The sequence below is a fragment of the Melozone crissalis genome, unplaced genomic scaffold (assembly GCF_028551555.1).
Source record: "Melozone crissalis strain CALT ecotype California unplaced genomic scaffold, PUWL_Pcris_2 ptg000019l_1, whole genome shotgun sequence".
Classification (NCBI taxonomy): domain Eukaryota; kingdom Metazoa; phylum Chordata; class Aves; order Passeriformes; family Passerellidae; genus Melozone; species Melozone crissalis.
The window spans coordinates 9020878-9046517 of record NW_026535797.1 but is presented as its reverse complement, the minus strand read 5'-3'; the positions used below and the strand labels follow the sequence as shown (position 1 = coordinate 9046517).

General features: G+C 43.2%; 1 protein-coding gene across 4 annotated transcripts in view; it reads left to right on the top strand.

Moving 5' to 3' along the window:
• Window positions 1-13895: 13895 nt before the first annotated feature.
• Window positions 13896-25640, top strand: part of TCF7L2 (transcription factor 7 like 2) — a 170532-nt gene continuing 158787 nt past the window's right edge. For all 4 annotated transcript variants that reach the window (XM_054276726.1, XM_054276725.1, XM_054276724.1 and 1 more), the window contains exons 1-3: window positions 13896-14084; window positions 14408-14474; window positions 14659-14783. In XM_054276726.1, coding sequence (XP_054132701.1) covers window positions 13896-14084; window positions 14408-14474; window positions 14659-14783 — 381 coding nt within the window. The remainder of the gene's footprint in view (window positions 14085-14407; window positions 14475-14658; window positions 14784-25640) is intronic.

Here is a 25640-nt window from a genome sequence, read left to right as displayed (position 1 = left end):
ATCCAGGAAGATATCTGTGCCAGGGCTTTCTTGAATCAAAGCAATGTCCACCATTCTTCAACTGTGAGCCTGCTGAGATTTTTTTTCCAGTTTTTGGCAAATAGATATCTGGCTCTAGTACATGCCAGATTGATGCACTTTGTGACTGATCCCTTAATAATATTCAAGTCTCCTAGCCCCAGAACACAAAAGCTCAGCAACTGCACAGATATCTACCTCCAATATTTTTTGCTGATGTGAAAAAAAAAATCCTGTCTCCCTCCCCCAAAATGTACTCCTTCTCTTGTGCTAGATCTCACAGTTTTAAATGTGGAGGGTTTTGGCTTTCATACAGTCTAGTGACAAACAGATTTGTTTTCAGTTTTAGCAATGTAGAAAGAGACTACAAGTGAAAGAGAGAAAAAGAGAGGGAGGGAGGAGGAGAGAATACGTGTGAGTTTTACACTTGGGGGCAACATTGCATCTATGCAATACTTTCTAGTACATGTATCATATTAAGATGCCCTGCATGACTTCAGGGCTTCCTTTGCCATACACAGCTATTACTCTTAAGCCAAACCTGTGTGTGGAGCTGTTTTCTAACTCTGATTAATAATTCCAAGGATATCATTGCTAAAAACATTAACAACCACCTATTGTAAATAAAACGTTTTTTAGAAAGCAGAAGCTAAAAGTAAACAGCCCAGTCTGGCTTCATTTCTTATGTTTTTATTGCCAGAGCCCTGTGAGACTCAATAGATGGAACTATTTCATAACATTGTGCTGCTGTATAATGCTCTTTAGTTACAATATCATGATATATTAATACATATCTACACTTCAGTCTTCAGCAGTTTCTTTCATCTGAACAGATGAGATCTGAGCCACCTTTTTTTTTCCGTCTTTTTTGATTTTTGGACCCCTACAAATTTCCAGTGAAAAGTATAGCCCCCTTTAGCATTTCCATATGCAGAGATTGCTCCATAGCATCTGCAAACCCATTCTCCTTAACCTTTTATTAGTAAAGGTAGCAGGAGTCTATAGGTCACAGACTGAAAACATTTTCTAAGACCTTACAAGTTAATTAAAGTGCAAACCCCTCACCCATTCGACCAGCAATATCTCCAATTTGCAAAGGTGCTAGAAAAGGGACAGAGAGGATCATTGTCTGCCCAAGAACAGCCCCATAGATGGAAACTCCACCTGGGCCACTGGATTTCCAGCTTCACTGTTAACCTTCATTCTTCTTGGGCAGCAGTAGATCTGTCAGTGTAAACAGTGGGCACAGAGATCTGGAAATTTGAAGAGCCTTGTTGCTTCACAAGTAAGATTTTGCTGTATTTTCAATACTACTAAGGCTTTTTAAAGTGTAATCAAGCTTTTCCCCCTGTTCTTTGGATGATATAAAAATCACTGCATCCTAGATGTTGTGGGCTTTTTCTTCTTTTTTTTTCCCTTAGTTTTCTTTTTTTTTGTTTTGTTTTGGTTTTGGTATGGTGCTTGTTTGTAATATATGAAGAAGACTTAAAAATTGTAGTCAAAGCTATTTCTTCGCTGCTTGTTTGCATTGCTAGTATAGGTCTTATCTTTCACAGCAGACTACATTGCCACTGGAGTTCTAAAAAAAAAAAGGCAGGACTACCCATTAAGTGAAGATCAGAAGTTGAACAATTTGGGAAGCCACTTTTCATGGAACTGTTAAAATCCTCTGGTTTTGCTTATTTGCTCTTAACTATAACCTTGTGAAATATGCAGCTGAGATTAAATCATTGTCAAAGTTTCAGCCCTTGTGCCCTTCCATCAGGACGTGTGAGACTTCCCCCTGCGCATTCTGAGATAAGTCTGCACTATTTTTGTTAGAATAGTTCATGCATTTAGAGCGACTTGTTCCAGCACAGATAAGGCAAGTGGTGCTTTATGATGTACGAGCTGGTCCTGCTGAAGTGTGTGTTACAACAGCTGAAGTATCACTACCCTGTCTATACTGCCAGTTTGGAGTAAATTGGGAGATTCTATTTAACCTTTTGTTAAAAAAAAAACCAAACCAAAACAAAAAAAATCTTACAAATCCTACAAACTCCAGGATGAACTCCTGCACAGAAATCCCCAAATTCTGCATAGGAGACCATTGGTACATCTGTGGGAGAATGGTGGGTCTAAACTTGTTTATTTCCTTTTTTTTTTTTTTTGTAATAAAATGGAGTTAAGAAAAAGTTATAAGAAAATCTAAAGGCAATCAACAATATGTGCATTTTTCCCTAATAATCCTTCCAGGGACTGTAACTGCAAGGCATAGTATGTGATCTTAGCTCTTAGCTGGAAAAGGAAAAGGACTTGATATTTGTAGGTGGGAGAAGGGGTTCACAGAGTAATCTGTGTGTGATCACAGCATTAATAGCACTGACCGAGCAGTGGGGTGAGCAGTGGGACTTGGGCAGTCTGTTCTCCATGCACCTTTCCCCATGGATTCACTGCTCTCTGCCACCGCCACTGCCCTTCCCTATGGACCTTCCCTCCCATGGCTGCTAAGCTGGACTTCTCTAACAGTCATTAAATTGGAGGACATAAATATTGTTGATGTCTCCATCTCCTGTCACATTCAGCTGAAGTTAATCTATGGTTACAAATGCTACAGCATGATGAGGTGAGCTGCTTTTCTCCAGGAAGCCAAGATAAAAGAGGTGAGATTGTCAGCCAACAAAACTAGGGAAAGTTAAACTTCATATATCTCTCTGATGAAAAACAAGCATAATAAATCTTTTAGAAAGTAAAACAAAACAAGGGCACTCTATGTTGTTAAGAGAAGCAAATCCAGAAGGATTTTACAGAAACTTTTATGAGTTCTGGTCAAAGCTATGCTAGAATATCACGTATTCTATTGAATTAATGTTGGTGCCAGTTCAAGAGACTGTATCCCCAATGTCACAATCTTGGCATTTCTCTTAAAACCAGAGTTCCTAAATGGCTGTCTCTCAGTTCTTTCTTTATTAAAAAATGGAAATGTCTATCCATTAGAGTCCTTATGGCCAAGACATCAACTATGGAATGCAAATAGGAGTTTACTGTACAGTGGCTTTATACTCCAGACAATAAATTTAGGGTATACAAAGACATTTTCTGTTGGCAGTTAGTAGCATTTTCCTTCTAGAAAGTATCTTCATTAGAAGTGAAGTCCAGCTTGTAGGGATATAAACCTTTTGTGTGTAGTCTCTGCCAGTCCTGCAGGCACTGGCTGCAGTCAATGGAGTAAGCCAGGTACCACAGCAAGGTGAGGCATTGCACAGTGGGGATGTTTTAGTCTAGCTGGGATAAGCTGCTGTTTGGGCCTCTATATTAACTTTGCAGGCCACTCAGATGACCAGCTTAAGGCCAGAAAAGACAAAATATTCTCTGATATGTTACTGTTGCAGATAATCTTCAAATTTCTTTTCACTGCCTTATCCTGCAATATGCAAAACACAAGCAGAGCCCTCTGCCTGTGGTGTCCCTCTGCTGCCAGGGAGGAAAATGTGAAGGCAAGAGGAGTTCAGTCATGGACCACAGAACAGCAGGAAAGGAATGAAAGCTACTGGTGAGGAAAAGGCAATACAAGATGATACTCTTTTATGGTATTATATGGCTGGAACAAGAGGGAAATAAGTTTGAAATAGAATTGCGGTGCTTTTTTTCCTTTTTTTTCTTTTTTCCCCAGAGAGGGTAATGAACAATCGCTGGAACAAAATTTGCCTACAGTGGAAGGGGAGTTCTGACTTGAAATATTTAAAACCAGGTCAGATGTCTTTCTAAATGAAATATTGTAGCTCAGCTAGAAATGACAGACTCATGGCAGGAACCACTTGTTGAAATTCAATGACCTCTGTAATACAGGACCTCAGAGCTGAAGATCATAATAATCTCCTAAAAATCCTACTTTTATTTATTTGTATTAAAGTTGTGCTTAGATTCAAATAACATCTGCTTGAAGAAAAAAACCCAAACATATTCTTAAAAATTTTGTTGCGCTAAATCAAAACTAACATTGCTATTTTCTGCTAAACATTGTAAAGTCACTTAGTAAAAACAGACAGTCATTGCCAAAAGAGCATATAATACCCATTTTCTAACATAAACAACTAGATTTGTGCACAGGAAGAATCTCATGGATTTTGGTAACAGATTCGTGCACAAATTACCTAATTGGTGGATCAGGATTTCTGGGCATATCAAGTACCCAAGGCACAGTAGAAGCTCCCTGCATGTCCTGTGGTGGCCATAGGTGGTCATTGACAACAGTTCTTATTTGTCCAGAAAATAACAACTTAAGGTCTGATTCTGCAACTTTTTGATTATCCTCCCAAAGAGAGTGAAGGTAGTTTGCCACTTGACAGGTTTGAAAGCAGGAGGAAGAAAGGAATTTCATATTCCTACAAGATGGTAAATGGCTGCCTTGCCAACTTTCCTGTAATTGGCCTGTACTGCAAGAGTCAATGTTTCAGTTATAAATCATTTAGTCCTAGTGCCACAGGAAAGTATGCAAAATGGACTGCATGTGCTATTTTAGCTATGTTCTCCACTCCTGTCTGGACAAAGACTGCTTCAGGTCAGAGGGACAAAGAGAGCAAGCCTGAGGACACATGTATTTTCATAACCATGGGCACAGTTTTCCCAGGTCTTTTGGACATAGATTTCTCCAGTCTGGGCCAGCAAAGAAATCTAGAGGCCAATGTTATTCTATCTATGTAATCTCTGCTTTCTTCTGCATTCTTCGTTGGCAAAAGCTCTGCCTTAGCTCCCTGCCTTTGAGAAGGAGGCTAAGCTAAGCAGGCTGGCAAGGCACAGAAAGAAGACGGTGCCCCAGGCAAACTGTGGTGATGCCAATTCTACCACAATGCCTTGAATGCCAGATTATGTCTTCCCACGGATGTAGGAGATGTCCTAAGGGTGCTGTTGCCTGAAGAATTACAGTGGCTCTTGTACAACCTGTGAGTTGTTGAAGAAAAGTGAAGGGAGCAGGTGTAAATGGTAGATTTGAGCTTCAGGTAAAATAGCAGACAAAACACACTGGGTTTCTTCTAGTGAATGCAGGACCCACCCTTGCCCTTTGTGTCTCCCTAACTAAACAGAGCAGTCTCCAGTGGAATTTTACATCTACCAAATGCCTTGAAATCCAAACACGGTGCATTTTCTGTGGGACAGAGGCTGATCACAATCTTCTATGCCTTTTGGTTTGAAATTGCAACCTTCTTTCTGATCTCTCCCCTGTAAAACAGAGCTCTGTGGGATTAGGGTCCTTGGAAGGAGCTAATGGATCCAGAGAGCCCAGGTGGAAGAGCAGGAGAGCAGCTCCCTGGCTTCCCTTTTTCAGAGGCAAGCTTTATGAAGGAGAAAGTAAGCCAAGAAAGACTGGCTTGAAGAACCAGAGCAGAAAGGTGCTGAGACCTTTCTCTTCTTTTCCCAGTCTAGTAGATGGAGGATGTTTGAAATTACTCCTGTAAATTATTCCCCTTACATATGCCTCCTGTAATGCCTGCAGGTCCATTTCTTCTGTTCCTAGCATTAAGTAAGGACAGGGAGCTCAGAAACCAGCTCCACTGGAGCTAATTGCAATATTTCAGGCTGCAAGAAGTTTCCCAGAAAGGATCCTGTTCCAGAGCGCCTGACAACTGCATTTCTCCAGAGACACCATCTAGAGGCACCAGCAATAGACAGAGCCTCTGATGCAATAAGTCTTGGGAGGACTCCTGAGACACAGGGAAAGCACTTGATGTTGCTGCTATCCTGATTGTTTTGGATAGCTCATTGTCACCTAATTGTGCTGTAGCAAGGTCTGTCCATTCCCTCCTGCCTGCTCATTTATGCCCTCAGGCTATGTAAACGCTGAATGTGCGTGAAACAACAGCCAACCACAAAGTCTCCAGTGCCACTCTTTTGGTATGCACTCGCTCAGATTCCTTGTTGCAAGAAAAACCTCTGTCTGCTGATAAATGGCAGCATATTTTACAAAGAGAGACTGCTCTGCTCCTTCAGCAGAGCTCTGTCTATCTCCTTGGCTGACTTGACACTGCTTGATGTAGCTGGGAGGCCTTTGCCAAATGAGGAAGAAAAAAAGGAAGACATATGCTTCAGGAGCTGGAGGAAGAAAAGGAAAGACCAAAGCAAGTTTTAAAGCAGAATTATTAATCAGAAAAGTATTTGTTAGGAAATAGTAAAATACAGTAAATATCTCTATTATAAATGGCCTGGTCAAGCTATTGGAATACTCTCAAGGAAGTTAAGAAGGATTTTCCTGAGAACTCACTTACTTTGTTTATGAATTAATAGATCAACTATTAATTAATATGTTTGTAAAATATTAATTAATATGATTGTAAAAGCTTCATGTGTCAGGAGCTTGTTTGCATGTGAAGTGGCATAGAGGTGGCTCTGTGCAAAATACTGCTAAGAACTGCTTCTGTGGAGGAAAACCTTTTCATTCCTGTAGTTTTCTGTAAAATGAAAATCTGCCTTTGGTGGCTCCTGAGAGGAGTGCGTTTCATGCGGACATGTGGTTCCAGCCTGCAGACCTTCCTGGGCTTTGGGCTGCGTGTTTAACTCTGGCCTTGCAGGAAATGCAGTATTCATTCACTTCCTAGCCTAAATTAAAACTTCCTGCCTTAGCCCAAAATGACCTCCTCTTGGTCACCCTTACTGGCTGCATTTAGGACAGTGGCCATAGGCTGCTCTGAAGATCTGAGGGATCTGGGACAGAAAAACACAGTGCCAGAGACTGGTACACTGAGGAACATGAAATCTAAGTGGACTGATTTGGAGAAAAAACTGAGGCACGAGGGAATGCACTGACTTGGCTGTGCTCCGAGGACAACAAATACATGAGAATCTATGCGAAGGAGCAGCACAAATACGTGGAAACAGGAGACAAATATACAGAAACAGGAGACAGAGGCAGGCTGATTGGGAGCTTGAGGGCAACCCAGGAAGGATAACACTGATGGGTTTGTTACAGATCATCTGATTAAGGTGACAAAGTCAATCATGTTATTACACAATTAGAAGTCTCCAGATAACAGTCCACAGGGCTACTGGGAAAATTTTACCTCTCTGACTTCAGGTGAAAGACCAAAACAGTGGGATGGAATAGGGTTGGAAAGCCTCTGGAGTTTGTTGAGGAAAACTTCGTAACACAGATGGTGGATGGCCAAAAGGTGGGTGATGGTCTCCTGGATCTGCTACTCACAAGCAAGGAAGAATTGGACAGGGATGTGATAACAACAGCAGCTGTGGCTGTAGTGACTACAAGGAGCCACAAATGTGAAAGGAGTGAAGAAGACAAGCAGCAGAGCACAAATCTATGGCTTCAGGAGAGGAAACTTGGGCACCCAAGTTAGGACATTACAGTCTGAATAGACAGACAATTGGATGCACACAAGACTGTTTGGACGACCAAACTCAAAGAATGGTGACTATGCCCTGAAGCCCTGGTTATCAATGGCAGGTGCAGTAGTAAAGGGGCCTAAACCAGGGCCTGTCCTCTTTGGCATTTCATCAATTACCTGGAGGAGGTCTCATAACATTTGCAGAGGACATCAGACATCGAATTGGAAAGTCCAATTAATATGCTGTAGGGCAGAGCTGCTGTCCACTGGGACCTGGAGAGGCTGGAGGAATGAGCCAACAGGAACATTATGAAATTCAGAAAGAATAAACGCAAAGTCCTAACTCAGAGTTGTCTCATTTCTGTCCTTGAAGGCTTTTGAAACCTGACTGAACAAATCCCTCAACAAATGTGTCTGAATTCAGAGCTAAAACATGTTTTGAGCAGGAGGCTGGACTGAAGGCGTCTTCACGTCCCTTCCAACACGAACGGTTCTTTGATTGCTTGGTACGATCAAATAATCTTCTGCTGTTAAACTTGATTGTTTTAAGAAGTTGCTACCCCTGTGCTGACTATTGTCATCCATCAGCCAGAATCCCTACAGCTGGAATGCAGCTGGCGCATGTTCATGTTCCTAGACCATTGCAAAACTAATCCCTTTTACCTCATATTGCAACAGACTACAAATGCACACGCAGCTAATTACTGTGTGTCAGTTGAAAGGGCAGTCCCTTCTGGCCCAGGGCATGCTCGGGGCTTTCAGCTTGCTGGGTTCCTTGCCTACCACCATCTGCTCTCAGCCATGGTTCACCTACAACACCACCCTCACTGACACTGCATTAGTGCAAGCCAAATTATTATCACTGCATTGTCTGCATCACCATAACATGCACAAATTCTGGTGAGGGACCAGCAAAACCACCAAGAAAAAGAAGGCTCTTGGTCCAAAGCACTGACTGACTGCACAAGTGGGTGCTAGAGGCAGCAGGCAGAAGAAAGGGCCCAGGGAACCAGCCAGGCAGTGGTCTGCAAGCTCAGCCAGTGACCTCTGTGCTCCTGGTCCTTCAATGCCAACCTATATTCCTTAGACAGTAGCAGCACACTGCATCTGGCTAGTGCTTGGTGTGTGCCTGTGACCATATACAGACATTAAAACATCTACACTCACCCTTCCTGTGAAATCAGAGTGGTTTACAACAGTCTTCTGCTTTGGTTGTTTTGGAAAACAGAGACATATAAATACAAATCTAAGGTGATTAGTTTCAAAGTATCTACTTGTAACTAACCACGCTAAACCTGCTGGTTTCACTTGTTTGTGTTTGGGGTATTAGATACAGTCTGAGGCCATGGCCAGCTATATAGGTGCACCATATCTCTGCTGCACAAATAAATCAAACTAAAGCAGCCCAGTTCTTGTAGACTGACATTAGGATAAGTATATCTTAAGAAAGTTCTTATTCAGACTTGGCTTCAGGCAATAAAACGTCATAGATGTATAACTCTAGCGAGTGAAATTTCTAGGGAGCAAATTAGGCTAAAAACATCTTCTAGAGACAGCTAGAAAGGAATCAGACACCACCCGAAAATAAGGCAAGTTATGCAGTAAATGTTTCATTTATTGGATTTCTTCCATTACTATTAGGGTTAAAAGATGGGTTGTCAATAAAAATGGTATATTTATGGAGGGCTCCGTGTTTCAGAAGCCTATTTCTTGTCATTCACTCCTATAGTGCTTGATATCACCTCATGATAAAGTGTGAATAATCCCTGCATGAATGCATATTTCTACCCATTAACGATTTTATTATTTGACAGAATTATCTCTAACAAAAGCAAGTGGTACAGCTGTGGTTTAGGTGCTAAAAGGGAGGGATGTTCCTACTGAGCAATAGGCATGGCTTGGGAAGCAGAGCATGGATTGAGAGCAGAGCATGATTGTTATGAGCTTGAAAAGCAATGCATGCAGTTTTTTGGGACTAATTTTCCAATGTTTCTCCATCAAATGAGAATAGAAAGTCTTCCTTTATCTAGTAGCACACAGTGACCTGGTCAGTATGTGTGACATCTAAAGCCACAAAGAAATCTGGCAGTAGCACCATGATCTGGCTGTTTGTTGATATTTTCCTGTTTAATAGGTTTCTTGAATTTTCACGTGTGCTTGTTTCAGTCAATGCAAATGACTGCAGACAGGAGCCATGGTTTCTGTGTTTTCATGCTGTCATCTTGTCTGCCCTAGAAAAAAATTCCCCTCTTTGCTAACTCTGGAAGAGCCAGTACTGGTAAGACACTAGGCAGATGTGTTTGCTTCCAGTTATTGGAACCTTTTCAATATTGATTTTTTTTTTTTTTTTACATTCAGAGCAGATTTAATGATCCAAGATTATTTGTAAACATGCAGATTCCTTTGAGCTGTAGACTCAAATCCCTGCCCGGTCAACCAAAGTCCTTTTATCTTTCCAAAAGAAATAATTTGAATTTTACACATTGCAACCTACATTGGGACCTCTCGGAGAAGACCATGAAAACAGATTCACACCAAATATGTAAACATTAGCCAGGAGATCCAGCTGGCATTTAGCAGGCCATATTTCTCCAGTAAAGGCTTGGGCCTTTAGTGAGATGTTTAAGACTCCAAAACATTCCTCATAAAACAGTAAATTTCCTTGGCTGCCCTATGTCAACCTCTCCCCTCTTCAGTTCATTGCACTGTGAGCTGTGAGGTGAAGCTCACAAGGTTTTTCACTGCTGCTGTTCTACTGCAGGAGTCTCGGGACCAAACTGTTGGGCCCAAGTGTAAAATGGTGACACCGTCGTCAGTCACCAAACCCCACAGCTCAGATGTGGTACAACTGCACTGAGTGGTGAGGGTTACAAAAGCTTGGAGAAAGGCACTTCCACTTCTTCATCTGTGCTAGAGGTCAGCTTTGGCAAGAAAGACAACATCTCTTGAATGTGGAGCACCTGGCTTTGTCTCTCCAGCTGTCACTTAAAATCGAGTATTCAAACAATAAATCGTGTTTCGTGACATGGGCTAGCTTGAATTTTTTTTATTCTATTTTTTTTTAAAAAAATATTGTGTTTCTTTCACTGTTAAACGCTATACTTTTTTTTAAAATCCAAGGTATCATCTGAGACTCTACTACTCAAAAGCTGCTATTGACCCCTGGAGAGCTCTCACTTCCCTGACTGTGAAACAAATTGTTACATAAGGAGAAATGATACAAATCAGATGCACAAGCCTTCCAGAGTGACTTGTACAACCTTCATTCAACCGAGTTGGTTCAGTAACCATCTACAGTCCTTGGACTTCACAACCACACTCGCTCTAGGCTGCAGCTTGAAAACAAACCCCTGGAAGTTTGCAAAAGGAAGAACTTGATGAAAACTCGAGAGCAGTTTCCTGGCCCTTCACGGGACTCCTCTGAATCCACCATGGGGGCAAAACTGCAAAAACGTGCCCAGGAAACACCTTCCACAGCTGGGGCACAGCCCCTCGCCCTTCCAGAGCCACCTTCCACACCCAGGACCACCACTGGCACTGGGGCAATCAGCACTGAGCTCCCTTCTGCCAGCATTTACTCGTGTGAGTAACATTGCTTGCACGAGCAGTCCGGGTGTGGCATCACCTCCACAAGTCACCTGTCAGTGATGTGACTCATGTGTGAGCCTCTACAGAACCAGGCCCTTCTTCTGCAACCAGCTGTGGGAAACAACTGCCTCTGTCCTGCACCCTAACTTTTGATGGTGCTTACTAAGTAGTTAGCAACTACGCTGGGACTGAAGCAAAAGCATGCTTGTTTAAAGAAAAATCCATAGCAGATTGTAAAAGGATCTTGGGAAAACAAAACAAAACTGTGCAACTGTTTTTGTTCATTTGGATCAAATTATAGCACATGGCCCTGCAAAATAAATAGGAGTCTGTCACATTTGTATTTCTAATCTCGTATTGTTTTGGGATATAAAGGCGTCTGAAATCAAAAAGCAAACAAAAATGGAGAATATTTGTTAAGGTGTCACTCTGCAAGGCACTAGTTTGCAGAGACAGTAAGTACATAATCAGGGGTAAATGGGGAGTGTGCATGCCCACAGACAGTTATTTAGTACAATTTCTGAAAGTAAAAAGCAAGTTAGTCAAAAGACCAGTGGAAAAAGAAACTGTACAATGCATTTGTACATTGAGTTAACAGTGAAGTATTTCATTAGTCATGTTTTTACTTGGTGTCTTAAAATAATCCCTTTTCTGTCTCCATATTCCCACTTAGACATTGTTCACAGACTTATTTATTTATGAAGTCTGAAGGTTAGTCCCTACCTGCTGAGACTAATTAGCCCTGTTCTTTGTGTCCTATGCAATCCTGTCTGATTAAATGTACACATTTGTTTTACTTCTTTTCATGCTTCCTTTCACTCTACTTCTGCTTTACTGATTAATATTAAAGTTGTAAGTTGCAGTGATTTTTTTATTTCTATTTTGTCTGCATCTTTCCCTTTAGTATGCAAATTTCTATGTGAACTTTTTAATGCCTGAGAATTCGTGTTAGCCTTGTCGATCTCTGTATTATTATTTTTATTATTCTTTTATAGAAGACAGTTTAGCTGAAACCCCCAAACTCTCTAAATATTGCATGACAAATTGGCTTTGTTTTGGAAACCCTATGTGCTGAATGACCCTCAGCACGAGCAGCAGGTTAGATTTCTGGAGGAATGTTTGGATTATTTAGTACAGCCTGTCCCTTGCTTTCAAACACCATTTCCATTAGGCAATTTACTAATTCCCATTGAAATTACTGTCTCCCCCCGCCCCCCTCCCCACTCCCCTCCTTTTGTTCCTTGCCCATGTTAAAGTTTCCAATTGACTCGTCCATTGTTACAATTTGTCACTGCTGGAAGATCAATTTGTTTTCCCCTTCCCCTCGCCACATTAGATTCGGGGAACAGATGCCATTTCTCGCATCCGCATGACTCCGCTCCCCGTTTTGTTGCCGTGCGGGCAGAGCCCCGGCCGGACCGGCAGGGACCCCGCGGACCCCCCTTCCCTTCGACTGCCCCCCAGCAGCGCGATGTTTACGCCACCACAACTTTTCACTTCTGAAGTCTGGGAGTCCTTGATTCTCCGTCCTGCCATGCTAATTAACTTCTTAGCAGTCACATTCCTTTTCCTCCTCTCTCTCTCCTTTTTTTTTTTTTTTTTACATCAAGGACCAGAAAACATTATGCCTTACTATAAGATAATTTGGAAATATCTGATCTTCAGCGAGTGATCTCACACATTTTCATCCTGCGTGTTATAACCATTGTAAATGCAAGGACTAAAGTGCTGCCGCCCAAAAAAAAAAAAAAAAAAAAAAAAAAAAGGCTTTTACTATATTCTAGTATTTATTATGATTGGAGTTTCTTGCCTCCATAGAGTGGCATGAAAAATGTTAACGGTTTAAAAAAAGCACCCACCGCACCACCCTGCCGTCACATGTACCCATGTACCCAAATAATAAGGGCACACAAACATCCTTCAGGAGAACCCGGGCTGCGGGGGGATGATATGTTTATTAATGTCTAGAATGTAAAAGTTGGCGCTCCCGGAGCGCGGAGTCAGGGACACCCGTTCGAGTGTTTTTCCCCTCGCTCCCCCCGTCCCGCAGCTCTGAGCTGCGGCGCACAATTTTTAAATTTTTTTTTTTTTTTTTTTGGCCAGCCTCTCCCCCCTCCTTTTGCGTGCCGGCCCCCCCAGCGGCGCCCCCGCCCCCGCTGCCCTCCCCTGGCGCTCCCGCTCCCATGCCAAAAGGGATCATTGTTAGTTTCCTACTTCCCCCACCCTCCTCCTCCTCCTCCCCCTCCCGCGCCCCAGACCTGTTTATTTATGCAGACGTCACCGGGGAGCCCCCGCCCTCTCCTGCATCTCATTAAGTGCCTGGTGTGTTTCTCGCTCCCTGTCAATAATCCCGGATCCCAGACTTCTCCGTTCCTCCGGATTTCGATCCCCCTTTTTCTATCTGTCAATCAGCGCCGCCTTTGAACTGAAAAGCTCTCAGTCCAACTTCAACTCACTCAAACCCGAGCGGCACAGGCTCCCCATATCCGCGGCGACTGCCCCCCCGTCACAGCTGACTTCTGGGCTTGGTTTGTTGCATTATTTTTTTTTTAACCCCCCTCCCCCCCGCTGCTCCCCCCTCCCCACGGTTTATATATTTTTTATTATTATTAATTTTTCCGCGAGTGCGTGCGCGGGTGTGCGTGTGCGCGCAGTGCACGCCGAGCAGCTCCCGGGAAGAAAGAAAGAGAAAATCCCGAAGAAGGAAAGGAAGAAGCCTAAAGTCACTGGTGCAAAGGAGCAAAGAAGAGACATTTCCCTCCCCTCCTCCTCCCTCTTTTCCCCTCCCCAGGAGGAAAGAGAAGGGGAAAAAAAAGAAACTTTCACCTTGGACTCTTCTTTTTTGGTGCAAACTTTCCTCCCCCCCCCTTCTTTTTCCTTTTCCCCCCCCATTCCCCTCCTTTTTTTTTTTTTTCTTTTGTTTTTCCCCTTCCCCTTTTTGCAAAATTGCTGCTGGTGGGGTGAAGCAGGAGGAAAATGCCGCAGCTGAACGGCGGTGGAGGGGACGACCTGGGCGCCAACGATGAACTGATCTCTTTCAAAGACGAAGGGGAGCAGGAGGAGAAGATCTCCGAGAACTCCTCGGCGGAGAGGGATTTAGCTGATGTCAAGTCGTCTCTCGTCAATGAATCAGAAACGAATCAAAACAGCTCCTCAGACTCGGAGGTACGGGGGAAGCCCCCCGCGGGGCCGTTTCGGGGCGGCGGGCGGGGGCCGCGCTGTGCCCGGGGCCGCGCCGGGGCCGGGGGCGCCGCGCCGGGTCCCGCTCCCGCCGGCGCCCAACTTTCTCCGCGGCACCAACTTGTAACGATGCCTTCTGTTTTGTTCTGTTTGTTTCCCCTTCCACCTTCTCCCCGCACCTCTCCCTTCTTTTTCGCCTTTCATTCCTCCTCTTCTCCCTTCTCCCCCCCACCCCCCAAAAAACATCCTCCCCACCCCAACCTACCCCTTCCCCGACTGCCCCACGCCGACCCCCGGCTCGCTCCCAGGCGGAGCGGCGGCCCCCGCCTCGGTCCGAAACTTTCAGAGATAAATCCCGGGAAAGTTTAGAGGAAGGTGAGTACGCGGGCCCGGCCGGCACCGCCGCCCGGCCCGCACCGCCGCCCCTCCGCCGGGCGCCCGGCTCCTCTTTTGGGGACACTTGCTAAAAAAACTTTTCCTTCCCCCCCTCTCCTCCCTTCTCTTCCCCTTGTTGCCCCCTTCCTTCCCCGCTCCCGCTCGTGTCTCCCCGCCATGTTAGCTGCGAAGAGGCAAGATGGAGGGTTGTTTAAGGGCCCACCATACCCGGGTTATCCCTTTATAATGATCCCCGACCTCAGCAGCCCGTATCTGCCCAATGGATCGCTCTCTCCGACGGCGAGAACGGTAAGTGCCGGTTTTTTTCCCCCTCTCTTTCCTCTCCCCCCCGCTCCTTGCCCGGCTCCCGCCGCCGCCGCGCTCCCGGTGCCCCGCTCGCCCCGGCCCTGCCGCCGCCCCCTCCCCCGCGCCGCAAACTTTCCAAACTCCGCGGGCCGCGGCGGGAGGGGGATTGTTTACACTTCGCCGTATTCCTTTTTTTTTTCCCCCTCGTTTATTTCTTATTTTGTCTTTTTCTTATTTGTTGTTAATTTCTTTTTTACTTTCAGTTTTGTGGGCATTTTTTTTTTTTTGAGCCCTTGTAACCTCCGCTGCGGTGGGGGGGGGGGGAAGGTGGGGAAGGAAAAAAGCAAACAAATTCCAAACAACACCTATTTCAGCCTCAAAACAAAACTAGAAAGAAATTTTTAAAAACCCAGGAAGTTTGGGGTTGGCGGGTTTTTTTCCCCCTCCCCCCTTTCCCTTCTCTCCCATCTCCTCTCCCCTTCCTTGGGGAGGGGGGTTATTTTCTCCCGGCCGAGGCTGAGATCCGCTCCTCCACAAACTCCTCGTTTTCCATGGTGATCCGTCGCCTTCTGCCCTCCTCCGTGGCGGCTGGGCCGGCTCCCCCTCCCCTTTCCTCCCCCTTAACCCTCTCCTGCCCTCGCCCGCCCCGGCCTGCGGCAGCGGCGATTTCATTGTGCCCCTCCGGGCCGTGCGTGCCGCGAGTTGTGCCCGGGCTCAGCCCGCTCCGGCCGCCCCGATCCGCGCCCCGCGGCGTGCGGGGGCCGAGCGCCGCTGCCCTGCCCGGCGGGGCCGGGGCCGAGCCCGGGGAGCGGCTCCGTCCCGGTGCGGAGCGGGGGGAGCCGCGCTCGGGGCACGGGGCTGAGTCCGGAAACAACTCGCCTCGCTTGGCTCGGGCAACAACAACAGCAGCGCAAAAAATAATCAGACAAGTCGAGCAAAATTCCTCTTGGAAGTATGCTGGCAGGAAAACAATTTGCTGAAAGCGTCCGGTTTTTTGTTGGTGGTTTTTTTTACCTTTTTTTTTTTTTTTTCACCCCTAACTCGGGGTTCACTGGCAGGGGGTGCAGGTCTGCGTGTGCCTGCAGCTGGAGCGAGGTTTAGCCCAGATCCCAGGAAACTTTGGGGTCTGCTGGTGGGTTTGTAGTTCCAGCTGTTTTCCCCGCTCCTAGTGTCACCCACGGTGTGCTCTACTCTAACATCAGATTTCTCAAGTGTCACCTTTCCTTTCCTTTTTAAAAGAGTTTAAAAATTTTTCATTTTGAATGCTTAAATCCACTGGGACTTCCGAACACCACTGATTCCTACCGATGGCTTTAGCGTTGCTTTTTTGTTTCTTCTGGGTGTTTCTGAGTCTGAAGCGTTCCCACCATCACCATGTGTGTTTATACACTTTTTTTTTTCCTTGTGGTAACACGAGATAGCGATTTACAATAATAGATCTACTGTTGGGTAGATGTTGAAGCCGTACTAATGACTGAGGGCTTGGACAACTTCAGTATATCAGATCTACAAGTGTTTTAAAGCATTAAAATATTAAACATCGGGTCAGTCTTGTTTTCACTTAGTAAAACGTCAGTAGACACAGATTAGTAAATGTAGAGTGACAGGGGGGTTGTGAGGAAGGTTTTCTGACTTTGCATATGTTTAGGGCTGTGGCAGAGTTTTATTTTGGAAGCTTGTGAGGCTCTTTTTGTGAGGAGGTGATTTCTGGGACAGTAGCAGAGGGGTGACTGCAGTTTGCAATTGTAATGATGGGGAGGGGAATTCAGGGGCTGAATGCATTATATTTTTTTCTTTTGAATATGGTCGCCCACATGTATATGGATGATGGTGATAAATTCCAAATTCCATAAGTAGCAGAATCCAGATGGCAAAACAATCTTTGTTCCAAATCACTTTGTTACGAATTGTGAAGCTTTGTATTCCTTTTTTTTTTTTCCCCTCGTTTTTTACCTTCAGTGCATTCCACTGTTCCAAGTGCAGACTAATCGGAAGCACACCTCTGCTGCCTTTTTCTTAAAGCGTTTTTCTTACACCAGCTCCAGCTCTTTTTTTCCTCATTACCTTTATTACAGATCCCTTTTCCCTTAGCATGTGGGGTAGGGTTCTTCAGCAGTCAGCTCTCCTGGAGCATTCCTCCCCTTGCTCCCCCACCGCTAAAAAAGGCCTCCATAGGAATGTTGGGTCCGTGTGAATTAAAGGTGCTGTACAAAAGCTTACAGGTTGGTTTATTGTTGGTATAGCAGGTGGCCTGCTTGTGTTATCAGATGAATTCTGAAAGGATATTTCCACACTCAATAGGCAATTTTCTTATTTCCACATCCAGGCTCCAGCAACCTTCTCCTATCTTCTTAACCTTATTCTTTCACATTCCGTATGCTTGTTTGTTTGCCTGCCACTTAATTATAGCCAGGAAAAATTAAAGTTGTTTATTTAGGCCTGAGAGCAGAATATTATAAAGATTCAGCGGGATAGCTGTTGTCTGTCACACACTATTTTTAGGTGGATTCTAGTTCTCTGCTGTACCAGCTTTCAATTCCAGATGAACTAGATCTTTCTCTTTCCTGTTTGATTTTATTTTATTTTTAAATACGCGTTGGAAAGGTATAGATGGTTCTGCATAATTACGAATTTTATTTTTATTTATGTAGTTTTTCCTGGAGCCATATTTGTTGAGTGTCAGAGCATGCAAGGTAAAGAGGTGATGCAGATACGTAGCAAAATTGTTTTTCTTTTCCTTTTGCTGTTGTACAATCTTAAAAGTCTGTGGGTGTGGCTTTTTTGTTGTGTTTTTTTTTTTTTCCTGGATTTTTTTTTTGTTGCTTTATTTGGGGGTGGAGTGGGATTATTGTGTTTTTTAAATGTACCTGTAATTGTCTGTTCAAGAGCAAACTTGTGGGCAGCAATTTCTCCTTTACTGCTTCAGGAATGTGAAGAATTATGAAGCATCATAAAATCTGCTTATGAGGAATAATCTATTCTCAAGGATAACGCTTTAAATACTGCAGACTCTTTATCAAGGTTAATAGGAATAATTTTATTTTTAAAAATCAAAGATTTTTTTGCATGCTAATTTTGCTGTTGGTAGAATACTGTGGTGGGCTTATGAGAATAGATGTTATTAAGTAGAGGTCTAGTCAAATAGGACTGAATTGACACATCTGAGAGCGCCAGTTCCATCCCTGCACTTGTGGAGGGACTGGGGTGGCTGCATGTTGTGGATAATAAAGGAGACTGTTTTCCTTTCAGAGTTGGAAAACATAGAAGTGGTGTACTTGATTTTTAGCTTAAATTTGGAGCTTGGTTAATGCTTTTGGTAAGCAAATATATGCAGTGTAATGTGAGAAAACCCTGCTGGCAGATGCTCTTATTTTTACTAGTGCTGTTGCATCTTCCTTTCCCCTGAGTTGTTGCTGGCTGAGTGAGGCTGTAGGGATAAGCTCATGTTTGGCCCCAAAGTTTGGGAGTCGGGAATAGCTGTGCTGGAGAGCAGCCCCATCGCCTTGATTTTTATGTTTAGGAGGAAACATTTTTTTTATTAATTGCCTTGAAAAATTGATGTTTTTCTTTATCTACTGAATCAAACAATGTAATCCTTCGTATTACAAAAGCTTTAGACCCTGGGACCCTGGGGTGTGAAGGGTTAATGGTGGTCCTTTTTTTTTTTTCCCCTCCCTCCAATTGTTTTGACAACACTTTTCAAAGTGTGACATTCCAAGCCCTTGCAATACAATGTAATATTACTGTAATTACACAGGTCATTACATTTTAAATAGAGAACAATAAAATGCTTATCGCCCTGAAAAAGAACAGGTGTTCTTGCCCTTCTTTGGTGTTTATGCTAATTGTTTTTCATCTCCTTCAGAAATATTTATGGCTGGAGTGTTTAGGTTTCAGTCTCGATGTGACAATATTAATTCTTTACTAATCTTTATGGTTGAGGTTTAATGTCTGCAGTATGGATTATAGTATTAATGTCCACCAACTAGTTTAATAATGTAGATACAACTTAATATGTCAGCACTTTGGTACTTTATGATACAGAGCTATTCAGTGGAGAGTGAATTATTTGCTTTGTTTAAAAAAAATGAATGGACATGCTTTTAATAAAGTTTCTGGACTTGTGTAAAAACAAGCTGTTAAATAAGAACTGATGATCCTGTGGTGTAAATCAAATGGAGCCTCCATAAAAGAAACTTTGCTCGTGCTTAATTAGGTAGATTGCTGAATCACTCTGCTATAGCATTAGCATAGCTGGTATACAGTGGCAAACAGACTGTGTTTGTTAACTTACTTGCAGTAAAGCAGCTGATTTATTTTTAATGCTATGTTTTTTTTCTTTTTTTTTTCTTTTTTTTTTCTTTTTTTTTCTTTTTTTTTCTTTTTTTTTCTTGATAAGATTTTATTCTGGAGCAAATGCTGCATTTCTTGCTCCATCAGTTTCTCTTCAGGGGGCTATGAAAATTAGTTAGAGAAAAGTTTCATGTTTCTGGGACCTTACAAAACAATATAATGCAGCACTGTTACTTGAGTGTACAGGATAATTGCAGGACTGCACTTCATTAAAAATAATATTTGCTTTGGAAATCGAACAATTTTAATAGGTGCACCAGTGGCTGATCTGTAGTGTAAAAAAATACAGTAGATGCCTTTCCAGGTTTTTTGAATGCATTCATACAACGACTGAGGATGTTGAAGAGGGTGGTGTGGTTTATTTTTTCCCTTCTTCCCCTTCACTTTTTGTTCAAGCAAGTATGTGCTGATTTGTCAGCTGAAGATGGAGGGGGGGAAGGAATATATTGCAGCTTTCACTGGCGCTTGTAAACCAGAATGTAGGTAAAAATGTTTTAAATTTGTCAAGACTTTCATGAGTGGGCCCCAAAATCAGATAAAAAATGTGGTGTAGAGAAAAAGGACAGCTGCAGATTTTTTGTGTGGACGTGTGTTTCTGTACCATGACTAAAAACTCTAAGGACCTTTTCCCAGCTGTCTGGGAGTTATGTGGAAGTTGGATTATTGGCAGTTAAGCATGAGACAACCTGGATTTAGCAAATGCTCTCCTACACAGGAAGCAGATGACATTATCCTGGGGGAAGGGAGGAGATCCTTCTCCAGGCACAGCCTGGGGGGAGACGCCTGCTCCCCCCAGCCTCAGAGCAGCCAAAAATGAGGGCTGGCCATAGGCATGTAGAGATAGAACAGCGGCCAGGTTGTCAGCTTGGGGTTTTTTCAGGGCTTTTTGGTGAAATCAGACACTTTCCTTGCACATTGGGGCTGTTGTGAGAAGTTTTGCTTTGGAGGGAGTTGTGAGGTTTGGGGGGATGTTTAAAGCTGTGTTCCCCGGGTGTCTCCTTAGTCCCATGTCCTGGTAAATATGTAAGTAAGCCTTAAAACTTTGACTTTTAATTGGGCACATTTGTGAAGGAAATGGTTAATTTTACAACCAAAGGCAAACTTGCACCTCGACAGGTCTGCTGAAAGAAATGTGCCACAGTCGTTTGCTGGCAAGCACGGCAGGGTCATAAATCCACGGGGTTTATTTACAGCCTATAACACTTATGAATGTTAAGATATTTGACGCCACGCTGGCCTTATAATATCCAAGGTCCACAGACACTGGCAGTGGGTCAAATTTCTTTCACTAATTATAAGCAATGAGAGATGAAGTGTGGTGCTGGGGGTGTGTGGGGGAGATATGGAAATCCTTTTTCTCCCCACCTAAAAGCAAAGAATATAAGAATATTTCTGCTGCTCCTCCCAACCACTGCTTTATGTTTGTGCTTCTTTTTTTTTTTTTTTTTTTTTTTTTTTTTTTTTTTTTTTTTGTTACGTAGGCTCCGAAGTTTATAATTAACGCTTGTGGTGCTGTAGAGGCTGGGCAGTGGGTGATGCAGCCAGGCTGAAGGAGGGAAGAAGTTTAGCACAGCTCATGTCCTTTACAGCAGTCTCGGCAGTATCGCGCAGCATTTCCTAGATACCGGCACAAGCAAACATTTAAAGACAGATGACACCTGGAAATGTCCTTTAATTTTCTCACATACCGCTGAGCTGGGGACGAAATAAAAAAACTGCCTCGGGTTTTATGCAGAAGGAGGATGCTTGGAAATACAGATATTAGAGTGGTTTGTGTGTACAAAACAGGGCCTCTTAGAAAGCAGCAAAAGCCCACGTTAAGGGAAAACATGCACCGAATGAATGAAGATGTTGAGGTTAGAGGCAGTTTTTAGGGGAGAAGCCCTGTGTCCTGCTGGAAGGGACAATGTGGGATGTACGTGTAGGTCAGCGTGGAGGGGAGCAGGGGGACGTGCACAGGGTGGTGTTTGGGGAGGGGTTAACTGGGGGGAGGCACTGCGAGAGCAGGGGGGCCACTGGAGAGTAATTGGAGGACAAAAGAGGGATGTTGGAGCGGGAGGAGAAATTGTAGAAACTTGGGGGGGGGGGGGGGCGGGGGAAACGCCAGGATTTGAATGGATGGTTGGAGGGGAAGCTTGGGATCTGGGGATTGACTCTTAAGTGTCAGGAGAGTCTGGGGCCCGAGAAGAAACAGTGCTTGGCTCAGCGGAGCTCGTTGTTCTCTGCTCACTCCCCATTACACACGCTTTGTAGAGTGGACCGTCAGATTTGAACTGCTGCAGTCTTGTCTGTGCTGGGGGTGTGTGTGTGTTTTAACAAGATAATGTGATTACTCAAATATGCCTAGGTGTTACTTTTAGCTTTAATTTCTCCAGCAGTTGATTTCGGGTTCCCTCTAGGTTACTGTTGTGCTTGGAGACTAATTTAAGAAAAAGGCAGGGTTATGTGTGTGGTGGAAAGCTGCACTCCTTTAGACATATGTTTTTCTTCTAGAGCCATGTAAAGCCTGACTTAAAAAAAAAAAAAAAAGAAAAAAAAGAGGGGGCTGTCAATTCAGCTCTTCCACAAATAGCTGTACAGTTTTGTTGAAGGTTTTATGCATTTCCCTAATCAATGGAGCGCTGTGACTTATTAGCCCCCAGGGACAGATCCGAATCCCCCAGCACTGCGCTGCAAAGCTGGTGTGGTATTGTACCTTTTTAACAGGTTATCAACAAGGATGTTCCCCTCATTCCCAAGATGCTTCCCACCCCCTCCAGCATCTCCCCCCTGTGATTCTTTCCGGCAAAAATCTGTTCAGTCTCATGCCTTTGTTTTAGGTTGGCTAAACCCTCGACCCTTATTCTTTGTGGGGTCACGCTCAGGCAACTGGGCAGTGCTGAATGAGTTAAGTCTCTGGCTGAAGTTTGGCTTCATGCAACTAAATTTGAGGCCTGGTAGGCATTAGCAGGGCACAGCACATTTACAGAGCTTAATTAGTACGCGCTGTAATTGTTCATGGTCTGCCAGAAGGAGTAATGTTCAGGAAAAGTGGAGTCGTTCTTCTGCAGTCTTTAGTTTTAAAACGATAAATCACTTGCATATTTGTGCAGTGATTCAAATGGAGCTGAGACCTCTCCATCTCAACATGTGGTAAATTGTAAAGTCAATGAATTGCAGATGTAGGGTACAGCAGATTCTCTAAGAAAATGCAGAATGAATGGGAACGGGTGATGCTATAAATACGTACTGAGAAGATAGCTGGGTTTCTGCTTGCTGTGCCAAATTTGATAAACTAAAGATATTAGCAATTTTGTTCTAAATGTATTTATTTTAAATATCCTTAAACTAAGTGTAGGAGTACCACGTTACCTCACTTAGTGAGGTTTTTATTAATATTCCAGAACAATGGGATTCATATGGCAATGCGCGTGATAGCCATATTAATATAAATTAATTCATCATGGGTAATACTGTAGCTGTTACTGGAGGAGTTTATAGTGCTGGGACACTTTCAAGTGTGGCTACAGCAACTTACAAGAAATGTTGTGGTAGAGGATGCCTCTATATCCTAGTTGAGGGAGGTACTGGGATTGTTATGTATCTCACCATAGCATTTCATATCTGCCTGTGATTCCTTCCACCTTCGGAGAGACTTTTTGGGTGCGCTAATCCAACAGCCTAGAGCCTATTTTAAAAAAGCAAAACACAAACAAAACTGTGTGCTACAGATTGACATTGTAAATGCTTCGTATTGTTTCTTTTGCTTTTTTTTTTTTTTTTTTTCAATGTGGAGAATGTGTGTCACTCTTACTGCTGTGAAATCTTGTCTTCCTTGGGCTTGGTCCAAGATCCATTGAAGTCAGTGGAAAAAAGGCTTCTATTAATAACGAAGGGCTTTGCATCAGGCCCCGTGTGTCTTGAACCAATGGCCAAGTTCTTCAAAAGTGGATGAAGGCGTTGAGAATGCCAAACTCAACTAAATACGATATTGATGTATAGCTCCTTCATCATAGTCCTTTGCTCCTGGAGGAGGGGGGGCGGGGAAGTCAAGTTACATTTCCAATGGTATATTCTTGAATGAGCTCCTGCTTCTGCAGTATTTCCCACAGAAGTGTGGAGCATCCTGGCAGGATCAGGGTTTGGTCCCAGGCTGTGTTGCATGTCAGTTCTGCTTTTCTAATATGAGTAGGTGGATTTGTATGGAAGTTGTAAAAGTTAATGATTGTTCTCTGACTCATATGCTGCTGGCTTCAGCAAAGAAGAAATGATGACAGGAAAATGATAGAAATTATAGGAGCCAAGCAGGCTTTGAGTGGAGAATGGATTTATGTTGTTTGAAATGCCTTTGCTGCTTGGTGGAGGAAGTGCAAGGAGAGAGAAGATGGGAGGGCAGTTTCTTTTTGGGGTCAGATATTTAGGGTACCAAACTCCTGCCGGCATTCAGTTAGGGAGTGAAGCTGAATTCAGGAGGGACTCTTGTTGGACTTGACCATTTTGTTCTTCCTGCTGACACAATTAGTCCTGCACAACTGTTCTCCCCTCTTGGCAGAGCAGGTTTTAGTGCCCTAGGCTCCATTGGAAGTACAATTACTTTACTTTGGCTACCAAGTATGAATATATAAATGTGCTCAACTTGTGTGTATCTCACAGCTTTCTAGGTCTTTCCAAACTATCTGTGGCATGAAAGATGCTGTATACAACAAAATCATTCTCTGCTGCTTAATTCACTACTGGTGGTGATGCAGCAGAGACACCAAAAAGAAAAAAAAAAACCCAGAAAAACCATTCCAAAAGGAGGGTATGGGAAGTAATAAAGTAATAGAGATTGCCAATCTGAAAATACTGCAAAAGGACATTCTGGAGAATATGAGAGATTCTTGGATGTTGATACAATAGAAACAAATTGTCCTATTTTAAGAAAGGGAAAAATAGAGCAAGAAAAGGTGGAGGCGTACCTCTTGGAGCACATCCGAACTCCCACTGGAGTCAGTGACTCCTTAAATAATGATCTGGAAAAGTCTGAGACTATAGGCTTTTCTGTTCTGGAGAAAAGCTGCTACATTGATTTCTGTTTTTAACTGATAGTAATATTTAATAAAGGTTCTCTTGGAACTGCTTTAACCCTAGCCTGAATAATTTTAACTTGGTTAAATGAGTGAACTGGTTTGGGAGCATAGACAGTAAGAGGTTTGCATTGGTTTAATTAGATTTAAGAGATTTATAAAAGCAGGACCACTACTCTGACATAGGCAAGGTCTGGAAGTCGGCATATAGAGGATGCATTGATCTACACCCAGGCTGAACAGACAGCTATTGAAACTGCTCTATTATAAATGTTTGCCAATATTAAAGAATCCAAGGGAAGGTATGACCTTGAATGAACACATCAGAAGAATAAGATGGCAGTCAGTGTTTCTATCTTTGTTTTCTATGGGACATTAATAGGAAGGTTTTTTCCCTTTCAGTGGAATTACAGATTATAGTTGTCTGTCTGGAAGTCAAGTTTTTTGAGATTTCTATTATTATTAATCAAATGTCTCAGTTTACTTCAATCCCTGTTACATTCTCCCATGGGATTTTTTTTAATTCTTAAACTGCATCATAAAAATGTAGTTTAAATCATGCCTGTGTCAATTAAAATTAAAGAAGGTACTTACAGGAGCTAGTCACAAACATAACTGCTGCATTGGTCACAAACCTCTGTGTAAAGAATATCCACAGAGCTTATTTTATCTGGATAGCAGCTAAATATCTTTACAATCCCCAGGGTTATTAAAGGCCAAGTGCTTGGTACATGTACTTTGTTTGTTTTCCATTGTATTCTGTTGCTCGACTACAGTACTTGAAACTACTTTGTTTTTTATTTCATAAGAGTGAAATTAAATTTAATAAATATGGAATGAAAAAGTGAAAACTAGAACCTGGGTGTCACTGGGTGGTTGTAAATGGGAAGTAGTGAGTTGCTGTGTTGCTGGTGTGCCCAAATGTGGCCATTGGACTGGCTACACAGGTACATCTGTGTATATGCATGTGATGTATGTTATCCTTGAACACATACTTGGTTATCAGGTGTCTATTCAATTTTAATTGACAATATGAGATTCCTGTGGTTGCTCTGTGCACAGATTGCCTTGGGGCTCTACAGGTTTTGTGGGAAGAAAAGCCTTGACAAGTTTCCATTAAGCCCTGAATCAGGCAGTTGGAAAAGAGGAGAATGAAAGGAGCTGAAAAGAGGGACAACTTGTTAGTGTTGCATTCTGCGTTTGCAACGAGAAACCTCTTTTAGACAAGAGTGGTTCTCAGGCCAAGAATTTCAAACTCGCGGAGAAACCTGTCCAGAGCACAAAAGTTGTTTGAACGGGGTGCAGAATTGTCACAGTAATTAGAGCAATCTCCGTTTACTGAGTGGCAGCCTTTATAAAGGACAGGGGATAAAGGGTTCAAATTCATCTTTCTCTCTCCGATTCACTTCTGATGAACTGCCTCTGTGTATGTATGTGTATATGAAGGAGTGTGTGTGTGTGG